The sequence below is a fragment of the Nerophis lumbriciformis genome, linkage group LG10 (genome assembly GCF_033978685.3).
Source record: "Nerophis lumbriciformis linkage group LG10, RoL_Nlum_v2.1, whole genome shotgun sequence".
Classification (NCBI taxonomy): domain Eukaryota; kingdom Metazoa; phylum Chordata; class Actinopteri; order Syngnathiformes; family Syngnathidae; genus Nerophis; species Nerophis lumbriciformis.
In genome coordinates this window covers 30,193,253-30,207,606 of record NC_084557.2, presented here as the reverse complement: position 1 = coordinate 30,207,606, position 14,354 = coordinate 30,193,253, and the positions used below count along the sequence as shown (strand labels likewise).

The following is a 14,354-nucleotide window of genomic DNA, read 5'->3' as shown; positions in this document are numbered from 1 at the left end:
TGCACTTTGGATGGAATCGAGATGTAACGATGACTGGTATAATACTAAACTTACAATTGTCAATTCAAATAATCGTAAAACGATATATATCGATAACTATGGACATTAACTCATGGGCACTGCTTATTTACTGGAGAAGTAAGTTAGCGCTAGCTAGCTTAAATGCTAACATGAAATAATGCGACATTAAAACTGCAAATGATCTGTATTTATATAGCGCTTTCCCACACAGCAAAAAGACTCCGCAGCGGATCCCCCGCAGAGGTATCGCGCTTTCCGGAACGGACCCGCGAAACGGACCCGTATCGGCGTCCACTTGCTCTAAGGAATAGATCCGCCACGGAGGCGTGGCGCGGAGCCGCCGTGACGCCGAGCTGGATCCGCTCCGCATCCATGATCAAAACCTACCGCCGCGGACTAGCAACGGACTCATAAAAACTCTGGCTCATCTGGCCCGGGTCCGTTTTGGACCTGTTTATCTTATTTTCAAAATCCCTTCTGTTCTTGCTGTAGGATAAAATAGGAAACTAAAAAAATCACTAGGCCCTACTACAGCAATATAGGCTTACATATGCATTGCCTTGTATTTTTAAACTAACAATATTGTCAATAGGCAGAAACAGAAAAGGGTCAATTCACTCTATAAAGTAAATATATAATATATAAATGTATATAAATAGTAAATATACATATTTAATCTGTTAGGCTACAACTTCAACGAAATGCTGCTCCATGCACAGCTAACATATCAGAAAATGAATAACTGGTGAATGTCCTGGTATACTAATTAGTATACCAGGAATGATACCTAAAGGGCTTTATTTACATTGTACATCACATTCACCCATTCATGATGACCCATTCTGATGACGGAAGTTGCCATCCATCCATCCATTTTCTACCGTTTGTCCCTTTCGGGGTCGCGAGGGGTGCTGGAGCCTATTTTAGCTGCATTCGGGCGGAAAGCGGGGTACACCCTGGACAAGTAGCGGAAATTGCCATGCAAGGCGCTAAACACAACCTATCAGGAGCAAGGGTGAGGGGTCTTGCCCAAGGACACAACAACCGTGACTAAGATGGTGGAAGCTTGGAATTGACAAATTAGGGTAATATCTAATAATAAAATAATTCTAAAAAATAAGCTGTGGGCTGAAAATGGCCCCCGTCCCACACGTTGAACACCCTTTTTATCATTGGAGCTTGTTTTGAATCACAAAGATGTCTGCTTCTATTTAATCATCCAGGACCCCCACATTATAAGATGACAGCTGTGTGGTACTTGTCCCAGCTTCATCTGCATTCGTCACACTGATTGGCTGACAACCTTTGTGAGGAACTCCTGTATTTAGCACTAAACTTCCTGAGTCTTAAATGTGAATATGCCTGAACTTTGAAAAGGTAATCATTTTCTGCCTTTTTCCGATATTATTGACCACAGTGTTATTGGTGAGAATCCCAGTCTAAGGGGGTTTGAGTGAGTGTGTGTGTGTGTGTGTGTGTGTGTGTGTGTGCCTCCAGGCTCTATTCTCCTCATTAAAGTCTCGATCCCGCTTGCTGTTCTCCACCACCTTTCCTGTGTTCTTTTAAGTCTCTTAACCAGTGTTTTTATTTTCTACCCTTAAAACCGATCTTATCTTTCATTCCGGATCAGGCCCGCGAATAGGTTTTATTCGGCCCGCAGGATGAGTTTGCCAAGTATAAAAATGAGCCAACATTTTTGAATGAAAGAAACTGCTGTTCTAAATGTGTCCACTAGATATCGCAATAGCAATTCTTTGTATCTTTGTAGATGACGCTACATACGGAAAAAAATAAATAAACCCCATGACGTTAGTACATCAGTTTAGGAAAATGAGCAAACTACATAAATAACATCCTGTAATTTGATTTTGATATTTTTTTATCTTGATAGATTGAAAATGAACACCAATGAGTTGACTGATGAACATTATCACATCATTTATTCAGAAAGTATAAATAAGGACAAATAAAGGTAGAATACTATTAACCGCAACATGTACCGTATTTCCTTGAATTAGCGCCGGGGCGGTAATTAATTTAAAACCTCTTCTCACTCCGCTTACCAAAGGCATGCGGTAAATTTAGGCATGCGCTTATAAATTTGAGTGTGATGTAAGGATACCATCATGACATCGCTTAATGCCGCAATAAAATTTAAAGCACAATGAATCATCCCGGGAGTTCTTTTTGTTTGGGTCTGAAAAGGCAATTAAAATAACATTATTACCGCCTGTTAGCAGGTTTTCTTAGCTCATGATTTGTTTCTGAAATGTTACTCGTACAACTGCATCAAAATGACTCATATTTGACACACGCAGCTATATTAATAAAACATATTTTCAAAATAAAGCGCTTTGAAAGACGCAACTCCAACAACAAAAAGTCAGCTCTCCACCACTACAAACTAACACAATATTAATAATAAGAATTGCAATTATATAAAACGTAGTAGGTACGTGACTTATCCGGCGGTAATTCTAGTCATACGCTAATTATTTTGCGAAACGAGTTTGACCCGGCGGTAATTCTAGGCATGCGCTAATTATTTTGCGAAACGAGTTTGACCCGGCGGAAATTCTAGGCATATGCTAATTATTTTGCGAAACGAGTTTGACCCGGCGGTAATTCTGACCCGGCGGTAGTTCCAGGCATGCGCTAATTATTTTGCGGAACAAGTTTGACCCGGCGGTAATTCTGACCCGACGGTAGTTCTAGGCATATGCTAATTATTTTGCGAAACGAGTTTGACCCGGCGGTAAATCTGACCCGGCAGTAGTTCTAGGCATGCGCTAATTATTTTGCGAAATGAGTTTGACCCCGGCGGTAATTCTAGGCATATGCTAATTATTTTGCGAAACGAGTTTGACCCGGCGGTAATTCTAGGCATGCGCTAATTATTTTGCGAAACGAGTTTGACCCGGCGGAAATTCTAGGCATATGCTAATTATTTTGCGAAACGAGTTTGACCCGGCGGTAATTCTGACCCGGCGGTAGTTCCAGGCATGCGCTAATTATTTTGCGGAACAAGTTTGACCCGGCGGTAATTCTGACCCGACGGTAGTTCTAGGCATATGCTAATTATTTTGCGAAACGAGTTTGACCCGGCGGTAAATCTGACCCGGCAGTAGTTCTAGGCATGCGCTAATTATTTTGCGAAATGAGTTTGACCCCGGCGGTAATTCTAGGCATATGCTAATTATTTTGCGAAACGAGTTTGACCCGGCGGTAATTCTGACCCGGCGATAGTTCTAGGCATGCGCTAATTATTTTGCGAAATGAGTTTGACCCGGTGGTAATTCTAGGCATATGCTAATTATTTTGCGAAACGAGTTTGACCCGGCGGTAAATCTGACCCGGCGGTAGTTCTAGGCATGCGCTAATTATTTTGCGAAACAAGTTTGACCCGACGGTAATTCTGACCCGACGGTAGTACTAGGCATGCGCTAATTATTTTGCGAAACGAGTTTGACCCGGCGGTAATTCTGACCCGGCGGTAGTTCTAGGCATGCGCTAATTATTTTGCGAAACAAGTTTGACCCGGCGGTAATTCTGACCCGACGGTAGTTCTAGGCATGCGCTAATTATTTTGCGAAACAAGTTTGACCCGGCGGTAATTCTGACCCGACGGTAGTTGTAGGCATATGCTAATTATTTTGCGAAACGAGTTTGACCCGGCGGTAAATCTGACCCGGCGGTAGTTCTAGGCATATGCTAATTATTTTGCGAAACGAGTTTGACCCGGCGGTAAATCTGACCCGGCGGTAGTTCTAGGCATATGCTAATTATTTTGCGAAACGAGTTTGACCCGGCGGTAAATCTGACCCGGCGGTAGTTCTAGGCATGCGCTAATTATTTTGCGAAATGAGTTTGACCCGGCGGTAATTCTAGGCATATGCTAATTATTTTGCGAAACGAGTTTGACCCGGCGGTAATTCTGACCCAGCGGTAGTTCTAGGCATGCGCTAATTATTTTGCGAAACAAGTTTGACCCGGCGGTAATTCTGACCCGACGGTAGTTCTAGGCATGCGCTAATTATTTTGCGAAACGAGTTTGACCCGGCGGAAATTCTAGGCATATGCTAATTATTTTGCGAAACGAGTTTGACCCGGCGGTAATTCTGACCCGGCGGTAGTTCTAGGTATGCGCTAATTATTTTGCGGAACAAGTTTGACCCGGCGGTAATTCTGACCCGACGGTAGTTCTAGGCATATGCTAATTATTTTGCGAAACGAGTTTGACCTGGCGGTAAATCTGACCCGGCGGTAGTTCTAGGCATGCGCTAATTATTTTGCGAAATGAGTTTGACCCGGCGGTAATTCTGACCCAGCGGTAGTTCTAGGCATGCGCTAATTATTTTGCGAAACAAGTTTGACCCGGCGGTAGTTCTGACCCGACAGTAGTTCTAGGGATGCGCTAATTATTTTGCGAAACGAGTTTGACCCGGCGGTAATTCTAGGCATATGCTAATTATTTTGCGAAACGAGTTTGACCCGGCGGTAATTCTGACCTGGCGGTAATTCTAGGCATGCGCTAATTATTTTGCGAAACGAGTTTGACCCGGCAGTAAATCGAGGCATGCGCATACTATATACCCGGCGGCAATTCAAGGAAAAACGATAGGTGTAAAAAAAAAACAACAACATTATGATTTGTACATTTTCAGAATGTGCTTGTTATATTTTTAAAGAAAGTAAACAATCTGAAATTGTCTTTATTTTTAAGTTATCGTGCCGTGATTTTACCAGTCCGGCCCACTCGGGATTACATTTTTCTCCATGTGGCCCCCGATCTAAAATTAGTTTGACATCACTGCTATACCTGTGATGAGGTGGCGACTTGTCCAGGGTGTACCCCGCCTTCCACCCGAATGCAGCTGAGATAGGCTCCAGCACCCCCCGCGACCTCAAAAGGGACAAGCGGTAGAAAATGGATGGATGGACCCCTGCTATACACACTATTTTAAAACATTTTACATTTATGTAACTTGAATAGATTGCATTGTGCCATATCATACAGTTCTGTACTCGTATATTTTTCACTAGTAGCACCGGTGCTACGAAATGAAAAAAAAATAGTAGCGCATAATTGTTTTTGTAGTACAGAACATCTTTTGTAGCAATATGAAATATCTTAAATATCATCATTTCATTATTAACACTCAAACAAGGTACACATGTCTGCTTCTTCCTACTCCTTTTCGGACGTGCTGTAATGAAACAACTGGAAATGTGTGATGCATTACATTGTATCGTATGCATGTTCCAAATAAACTGAAACTGAACTGAACTGAACTGAACATGTGCACTCAGACATATAAACACAATGCCATCATAAGGCCTACTGTAACGCTCAATTAAACACAGAACATCCCTAAACTGTGCCTGTCGCTAAGACGAGTGTAGGGCTGGGCGATATGGACCTAAAACTCATCTACCGATATAGATTGGCCCATAAACTAAGCCATACCTAGAAATATTCGTTGACATAACTAAATATCTCCACCATGCCTTGTTTTAAAATTGTTGGGGACTGATGGGGATCCCAAATACACAAAAACAGGTACCAACATGTAAGAAATGTGGGTTTTGCATAATAGGATCCCAATTTAAGAGGTATTTTGAGATAATAAAAAAGAAAAAGCCTTGAAAATAAATAACAAAAAAAAATGTCATCTCCAATCATTTTGTTGGTGTATTCCGGTGTTTTGTGTTAGTTCCTGTCCTGTGCTTTTATTTTGGTGACTTTTCCTGTTGTGTTGGTGTTTTTTTCGTGACCGCTTCACACGTCTTTGACACAGAGCATTTGCCCTCACCTGTTTTCGGTTTGCAATCAGTTGAATGTGAGCCACCATTCTTTGTCGGGACATTGTTTGTTTGTTGATGCTTACTTTTCTAGATTCTCTAGTGACCATAGACCATCCTTTTGGACGCTTAACGCAAGTACACTCGTACTGTTTGGACGCCGTCGGCTCCACATTTCCTGTTTTGCATTTTGTTTTGTTTCGTCATGGCCTGTTTAGTCGGAACACTTCTCCATTGCTCTCGCTTTTGTTCGTTTTATTATTAAATTCCCCTTTGTTACCTCACGCTCCATCCCCAAAAAACAAAATGTGAAATAAAGTGCTCTGGTTTAAGAGGACATGTTTAAACGTCAGCATCAACATGAAAATATTACACCATTAATAATGGTGTTTTTATAGGAAAACATCATTAATTAGACATAAACACAAAGATTTTTAGACAAAAACACCAACCTGCCAACTGCTTCATGATACTGTGTGACAGGCTGTTTTTTTTAATATTACTTTCAAAAAGTCATTAACTATATTTACTTGTTACTTTACCAAAAATGAAATTGAATTGATAACGAAATTACTCTTTAATAAATGTAATTAGTTATTAGGGAAATTAATTAATCTGCTAATAAAAAAAAAAACTTCAAATATCTGGCACAACGCAGTTAAGATAAGTTTGAGTGTGTGCGTGTGCCTTTTAAAAGGCGGTGCCTGTTGCCTAGTAACGAATCGTTCGCTGGTTTGAGTTCCTTCTACTTAATAAATAGATTGAATCCATAGCTGTATATTCTTGTCACCAAACGCAGTATTTGAATGGCAATTTTGTCACTTCGATAGGGATGATGTTTGATAAGAAATTATCGAGTTCCAGCCTATTATCGAATCCTCTTATCGAACCGATTCCTTGTCGATTCTCTTATCGATAGGTTGTTGTATATGGAAAAAAACACACAATATTTGGTTTAACAAAAGCTCCCTTTTATTATATAAGAAGTAAATAAAATCTAATAAGTAAATACATATCGACTGTTACCCCCTTAAAAAAATAAAATAAAATAAATAAAAACTGTTGTTACCCAAAGTATATTAAGTGGGATTTTTCAGAAAAACAAATATATACAGTAACACAAAAACAACCTGTCTCTGTGATCACTATAGGTGTATAAATAATAATATAGTGTTAAATAAAATCAGTCCCTAGGGCACAAAACTGAAAATAATACAGCTCTCCAAAAAGTGCACTTCTGCTGCTATTTGACATAACTGTTTGTTATGATGCTTTGACATTTTTGCACTTTATTTCTTTATTGAAAGAAAATTCTATGAAGAGAAAAGTTGTTTGCAAATGTGGTTACAATGCTAAAAAATGAAAAGTTAAAGCTAAAAAAAGATACACTTTATTGAGTTAACATTATTTCTTTATAGGGGGAAAGATGTGATGTTATGAGCTAGGGCAGGGGTCGGCAAACTTTACCAATCAAAGAGCCACTTTGATCAGTTTCACAAATTATAGAAAACAATGGGAGCCGCAAACATTTTTTGAAATTTAAAATTAAATAACACTGCATGCAAAGTTTTTTTTTTGCTCTGTGCTATGTATAAACCAGGGGTCTCAGACACGCTGCCCACACCTTAATATGGAATTTGAATGCTGGTGCGGCACGCGGGTTTTATATTAATGGCGATTGTCAGCGTCATGCGTGCCGAGATGGTACGGTATATAGCACCCACTACAACCAGCATGCCTGATCAGCTACACGTTGTGTGGGCTTCCGCTTGCTCACGTAAGTGACAGCAAGGCATACTTGGTCAACAACCACACGGGTTACACTGACGGTGGCGGTATAAAAACAACTTTAACACTCTTACTAATAATGCGCCACACTGTGAACCCACACCAAACAAGAATGACAAACACATTTCGGAAAAACATTTGCACCGTAACACAACATAAACACAACAGAACACATACCCAGAATCCCATGCAGCCCTAACTCTTCCGGGATACATTATACACCCCCGCTACCAAACCCCGCCCACCTCAACTGACGCACAGAGGGGGGGGGGGGGTTGTTGATGTGTGAGGGAGCAGGGTTAGGGTGGGGGCGGGGTTTGGTGGTAGAAGGGGTGTATAATGTAGCCCGGAAGAGTCAGGGCTGCATGGGATTCTGGGTATTTGTCCTGTTGTGTTTATGTTGTGTTACGGTGCAGATGTTCTCCCGAAATGTGTTTGTCATTCTTGTTTGGTGTGGGTTCACAGTGTGGCGCATTATTAGTAAGAGTGTTAAAGTTGTTTTATATGGTCACCGTCAGTGTAACCTGTGTGGCTGTTGACCAAGTATGCGTTGCTGTCGCGTACGTGTGCAAGTAGAAGATGCATACTGTATAACAAGTTGGGCTGGCACACTATTAATACAGATTGTAGAGGGCATCAAATGTTGTACCATCATGGCACGCCCTTATTATAGATGTAAGGGTGAAAATCGGTGAATATTAATCCCGGGAGTTCTCTGCAAGAGTCACTGAATTCCGGAAGTCTCACGGAAAAATCGGGGGGTTCGGCAAGTAAGCTGCTGAGCCGCATCAGAGTGATCAAAGAGCCGCATGCGGCTCCGGAGCCGCGGGTTGCCGACCCCTGAGCTAGGGAATATAACAACTACACTACCCAGCATGCAACGGGAGTGACAAGCATGTGCGGTAACCCCGAAAAGTGTTGTTGCATGTCGCCAGCAAAGAATGAGGTTATGAGCACGCTGTGAAAGTAAACGTCAAGAACTCAGCCAACACGCCTCGTCTGCATTATTTATAATTAGACAGACAACACATATACAGTGTGATTTTGTTTTGTTTACAAGGAAAGAAAAACAAAAGTTAAAAAAGGGAGATATATGTTGTGTATATATATGTATGTGCTGCGGTTGCTTTAAGAACGTTGCGACAGCTGCCGTAAAGGAGGTGCGTTGCTAGCCTGGTTGCTATGTTTCCGGTTGGTCGTAAAAGTGTTCGTCATGTGTTTGTACCCTGCTCAAATCTCTCAGTAAAGTTATTAATTGGATTATACCTTTTGTTTTGAACTTTATTACACCTTGGAGCGCTTTTTCCGGTCCATTTTTTTCCTGCTTTCCCTATCTGCGCCTAATGACTGAGCTACGTGACGTCATTTCTTGTGAAGTCTCACGGGGCATTTCTGGTCAGGACGGGATTCGTTCCGAGGGATTCGAATAAAGAACCAACTCTTTTTCTTTACTATAGTGGTTTCGATAACGGGTACCGGTTCTCAAAAAGGGATTCGAGTCCGAGGACTCGGTTCTTTTCTTATCGAACAACCGGGAAAACCGGTTTCGAGTATCATCCCTACACTTCGATCATTAATTTTTTGCTAAATATTCTTTCTGACCCACGTAGTTACGAGTGGGCAGTGCAGTTTGTGTCCAGTGGTGGTAAAAAAAAAGTTGTCTTTTACTGACCAGTTCCTTCAACTAAGATCTAGTTTCATTCGTGTTGGATCGAGTGTGTGAGCTAGGCGCAGGTGGGGTGGGAAGGATATACACAGCTCTCAGCGCGAGTGATCAATCGTATAGTTATGGTTTAAATTTATTTCAAACATGCTGTACAGATGGGCGAAAATTTTACTCTCGTTTTATGAAATTTGGATGGATTTATTTTGGGATCAAAATGCAATAAAAAGGTTCAAATCCCTTTTCAGTTTAAAAAAATAATAATAATCGCAGCGTATTTTTAGGCGCATTTGCGAGTAAATTAACTATCTGTAAAGTAGCAAAAATTTAAACTTAGGTAATAAAACACAAAGGAACATTTGGTCTTGAAGTAGTGCAATTCTCTGCACCTGTATGCCAAAATACAGCCTGAAAGAACTTAAGATAAAACTTTTATTAGCATGTTTGGTGCAAATAATTGATATGCATTCAAGTAAATTGTTTAAAAAGCTTCCAAGATGACATTCTGAAAATACAATTGCATTTGTGTACAAGTATTGAGGTCTTTTCTTAAGCCAATTTTAACAATGCAAGTGACAAATCACCTGTGATTAATCATGATGAATCCAAATTCCAAAATGTTGTGAATCTGATTTTTTTTTAAAGTGGCTGCATTTGGACTTGATATTGGGTTAACAGCAGCAGCAAGTGTCATGTTGGCATGTGATGACGTGAGGTGCCATACAAGTTGCTTGAGGCAGTCGTGGATAAACACTCTTTTCCTGGACATAGCGTGATTGTTACATAAACATTCTTGCCTCTAATTTCAATGAGCAAAAAGTAGTGCCGGCACTTCCAGTTTGAGAACGCTACCTTTGAATTTCCCTGGTTCCGGCTTGTCGCATATATCGCGGTCTTGTTGCATGTCATTCAGAGCGCGCAGTGAGACAGCTTGAGCAGGGCAAGATCTGCCCAACCAGCCACTCATCATCAGTGCATTTACAACGGCATCCTCATCCCCACTCTTGCTCTTTCCAGTCAGCTGATGTGTGCTGACACCTTGCACTTCATCCAACCAAACAGTAGTAACGAGCCACTTCACATTCTCAGAAACGATGGGAACAGTAATTAATTAAATTACTTGTCACTCCCAGAAAGCCCTGCCACCCAGCTAAAGCCATTGGTGAGAACCCCATAGCCAGCCGCGACCACCCCCTGCCCCCTTACAGGTCAGTCCTCGCCCTCGAGGGCCAACCTGTCAACATCACAGCAGAATGTAGATTAGTGCAACAAATTTTTTTCAGTCAAGGACACCAAAAAGTCTTGCAAGCGGCCCGTAGGCCTTCTCCGCCGACACGGCCACTCCCTTCCAGTCAACAGGGGTGGGACAACAATCCCCGGAAGAGGGCTGGAGGGGCCAGGGGACAAGGGTGGTAGGGAAATTGGTTCCCCCTGGGATGTAAGCGAGGAACTGGAATGGGGCTGGGCGGGCAAGGGAGAGGTCACCTGATCCGAGGCGAGAGAAGGGGGAACCCCCCGGTAGGGGGCCAGTCTGTCCCTGTGGAGGGCCACCTTCCTTCCCCAGGGGGGAAAATAGACACGGTACACAACACCCCCATGCTTCTCTAGTATCCTATAGGGTCCTGTCCATTTGCTTCTTTCGGATCGATTTGTAGACCCAGACTAACTCATCTGGTGCGAAGTCCCTTACCCGAGACTTCATGTCACAGTAGCGCTTTTGTTTCATGCTAGCTTACTGCAAATGCTCCCGGGCTGAGTCCAGAAGGTGCTGCAGTTTCCTGCTGTACTCTGGCCCTGGAGGCGACGGCCGGGGCATCAGGTGGGCGGCCAAAGCCCAGCTCCGCCGGGGTGTGCATCTCTCTCCCAAGCATGAGGACGGCCAGCGTGCATTCCGTGCATTCGTGAACAGCACCAGCGTCAATGTTTGTCCCAGTCACGCTGGTGGCAGGAGGTAACAATGGCAAGCTGGTCCCCCAGGTTCTGGTAGAACCGCTCCACCAACCCATCGCTGTGAGGGTACAGTGGGGTAGTGCAGGTCTTGTGAATGACTAAGCGCTTGCGCACGGTCGCGAACACCCGGCACTCAAAGTTTGTGCCTTTGTCACTATGAAGGGACGCAATGACACCAAACCAACTTATTATGCCCCACACCAGGGCATCAGCGATTGTCTCCACCTCCTAAGTGTTTTGGCAACCCCAAAGTGTCCAGACCTGCCTGCCCAGTGCACTGCCTTAAGCACTGCCCCTTGTAGGCCTTTTGGCACCATCTGCTGCAGCACGCCTCAGGCTACCCCAGTGAGGGGTGGACCTGTCTTTCACAGCCTTTCTTGCCCATGGCGCCAATGCCGTCTGCACGCATCTCATGCCCTAAGAAGGTCATCTATCGCCGCATAAAATGACATTTCTCGGTGTGCAGTTTCAGGCTCGCTGCCTGAATCTTCTCCAGGACTCTCCTCAGGGAGCCCAGGGCTGTTTCAAAGGAGAGCCCATGTACCAGGATGTTGTCCAGGTACAAAAGGCACTCCCGGCAGGGATACTGGCCAGCACTTGGTTTATTAGCCAGGTGAAAGTGGCGCGAACATTACAGAGCCCAAAACTGAGGACCTTGAACTGGTGCAGAAGGCAGATTTAGGGCTGGATTCGGGCGAAAGGGGGACTTTTTAGTATCCGCTCTTAAAGGGGAACTGCACTTTTGTTGGAATTTTGCCCATCGTTCACAATCATTATGAAAGACGGATGGATTTAAAAAAAAATAAATAAATAAATAAATAAACGTAAATAAAAGTCTGCTTCCAGCGAGACCAATGGGAGGTCGTCTATTCTGCCCACGGCGCACCTGGCCCTCAATGTCAGTCCCCGTAGTGGCTCACCAGGCTTCCTGCACCTCCCTCTCAATTCAGTTTTTAATAGTGGTAGCTAAGACCATCTCTCAAACCTCCTTTTGAGGGCCCCCACAAGGGCGTCGTAGCACCGGTGCTGGTCAGGGTCCAGTAGCAGGAGGCCAGTAGCAGGAGGCACGAAAGAGCCTCTCACTTCAGACCCAAAACCAATTGCAATGCTTTGTCTCTCGCCTCTCACCTTCTAGCATCCACTAACACCTAAAATTGCGCGGTCTGCAGCGTGTCTTTACCGTGACAAAGTCTCTTTTGAAATCATAGCTTTCACTCCTGACACCAGTGTAATGTTCAAGGGATGTAGTCTCGCACAACTTCTCTTTTTGTCTTGTCTTTATTCGACAACTTACGACACATCGTACAACGAGCACCAAAGTGCGTTTCTTCTCTTTCCCCGGCAGTACTGGAACAGATACATTGGAATTCTTGTACGTTTCTCCCTGAGTCAACTTCTACAAAAACAAGTTAGAAAATAGAATGGCATTGTAATAACAGAGCATGAGCTGGGTGCTGTACTTTTCCCCTGCAGCCCTGTGTGTACAGTGAGTCCATGGAGGGGAGTTTGTAGCCAGTTATTCTCTCTGCAATCTTTATGACCCATTGAAGTGATTTCCTCTCAGCCAGTGTGGTGTTTCCAAACCACACAGTGATTCCGCTGGTGAGGATGCCTTCAACAAGTCCTCCGTAGGCTTAGGTGATGGTCTGTCGTTTGAGTCCAGTCTTCTTCAGCGGCCTGATGAAATAGAGCCGCTGCTGAGCTTTCTTCACTGTTTTTGTAGCTTTTTGGGACCAGCTCAGGTTTTCAGTGATGTGATGACCAAGTAACTTAGCTGTCAGCCCGCTCAACCACAGTGCCCTTGATGGGGGGAGGGCTTTTCCCCTGAAGTGTAGAATTAGCGTTTTTGTCTTGTATATGATATGAAAATAAAATCATTGTCCTGTCCGTAGGCAGTGACTTTTTGGAGCACCTCCCTGTACTCATCCCTCCCTCTGATGAGGCCGAGGATGGTCGTGTCGTCTGCATATTTGATGATGATGCTGTTATTGTCCTGGGGAGGAGATACAGTCATATGTGTACAGTGAAAAAAGTTTGGGGCTGAGGCAGCAGTTCTGAGGGGTTCCTGTACTAATTCGAACTCAGATGAGACCTTTGTTCCCATCCTCACCACCTGTGGTGTTTCTATAAGGAACTCCAGTATCCAATTGCAGGTGGATGTCAGTACCCCGAGGTCTGTCAGCATCCCAACCAGCTTCATTGGTTTTGAAGGCGGAGCTGTAATCCAAAAAGAATAGGCGTGCGTAGGTGTTGTTAATGTCCAGATGTTCCAGTGTGGAGTGAAGTGTCAAGGCCACCACGTCGTCCACCGATCTGATGGTGCGGTTAGCAAACTGTAGGGGGTCTATAGCGTCTGGAATCTCAGAGTTGATGGGGTGAAGGACCAACTTCTCCAGACACCTCATGGCCACAAGCGTGACTGCCACTGGCCTAAAGTCATTCATTGTGGTTGTGTGTGGTTTTTTTAGGGACTGGAACTATGACAGATGATTTAAAGGTGCGTGGGACTGTTTCCTGCATGAGAGAGGTGTTGAAGATGAAGTTGAAGTCTGTGTACACCTCTGCCAGTTTTTCAGCACAGGCTTTTAGGACTCTTGGTGCCACTCCATCAGGTCCTGCAGCTTTGTGTGGGTTCACCTTTTTCAGAGCCTGAAGGACCTATGTGTGTGTTACTTGTAGTGCGGTCTCCCCTGGATTATGTGGGGACTTTGTGGGGGTGTCCCTGTTCTGTCTGTCAAATCTGCCATATAAGCTGTTCAGTGTGTCTGGTAGGTGGAGTCAATAACTTTGATTCTGCTTGTCTTGTTTCTGTCGTTGGAGATGGACTGTATTCCCTGCCACATACTCCTTGTGTTGTTGTCCATGTAACAGTTTTCAAGTTTTAGAGAGTATATTCTTTTGGCAGCTCTGATGGACTTTTGTAGTTCGTAGCGAGCATGTTTGTACTCCCCGGTATCCCCTGACTTGAAAGCTACACCCCGACTCCTGATCTTCCTACGTATGTCTGCATTGAACTAGGGTTTTTGATTAGGGATCACACGAATGTTCAGGGAGGGAATACAAATAGAAGTGCACCAGTCTATATAGCTGCTTACTGTGTCCGTGTACTCATCAATGTTTGTTGTGGCTT

At 43.7% G+C, this 14,354-nt stretch overlaps 1 protein-coding gene across 3 annotated transcripts in view; it reads left to right on the top strand.

The window, feature by feature from the left end:
- necab2 (N-terminal EF-hand calcium binding protein 2) overlaps nt 1-14,354 on the top strand; it is a 360,801-nt gene that overhangs the window by 5,741 nt on the left and 340,706 nt on the right. The window contains exon 1 of one of the 3 annotated variants that reach the window (XM_061969872.2): nt 5,594-6,003. The exons of the other annotated variants lie outside the window; for them this stretch is intronic. Coding sequence (XP_061825856.1) covers nt 5,902-6,003 — 102 coding nt within the window. The 5' untranslated portion in view covers nt 5,594-5,901. Of the gene's footprint in view, nt 1-5,593; nt 6,004-14,354 lie in introns of those variants that run through there. 3 annotated transcript variants of the gene reach the window in all.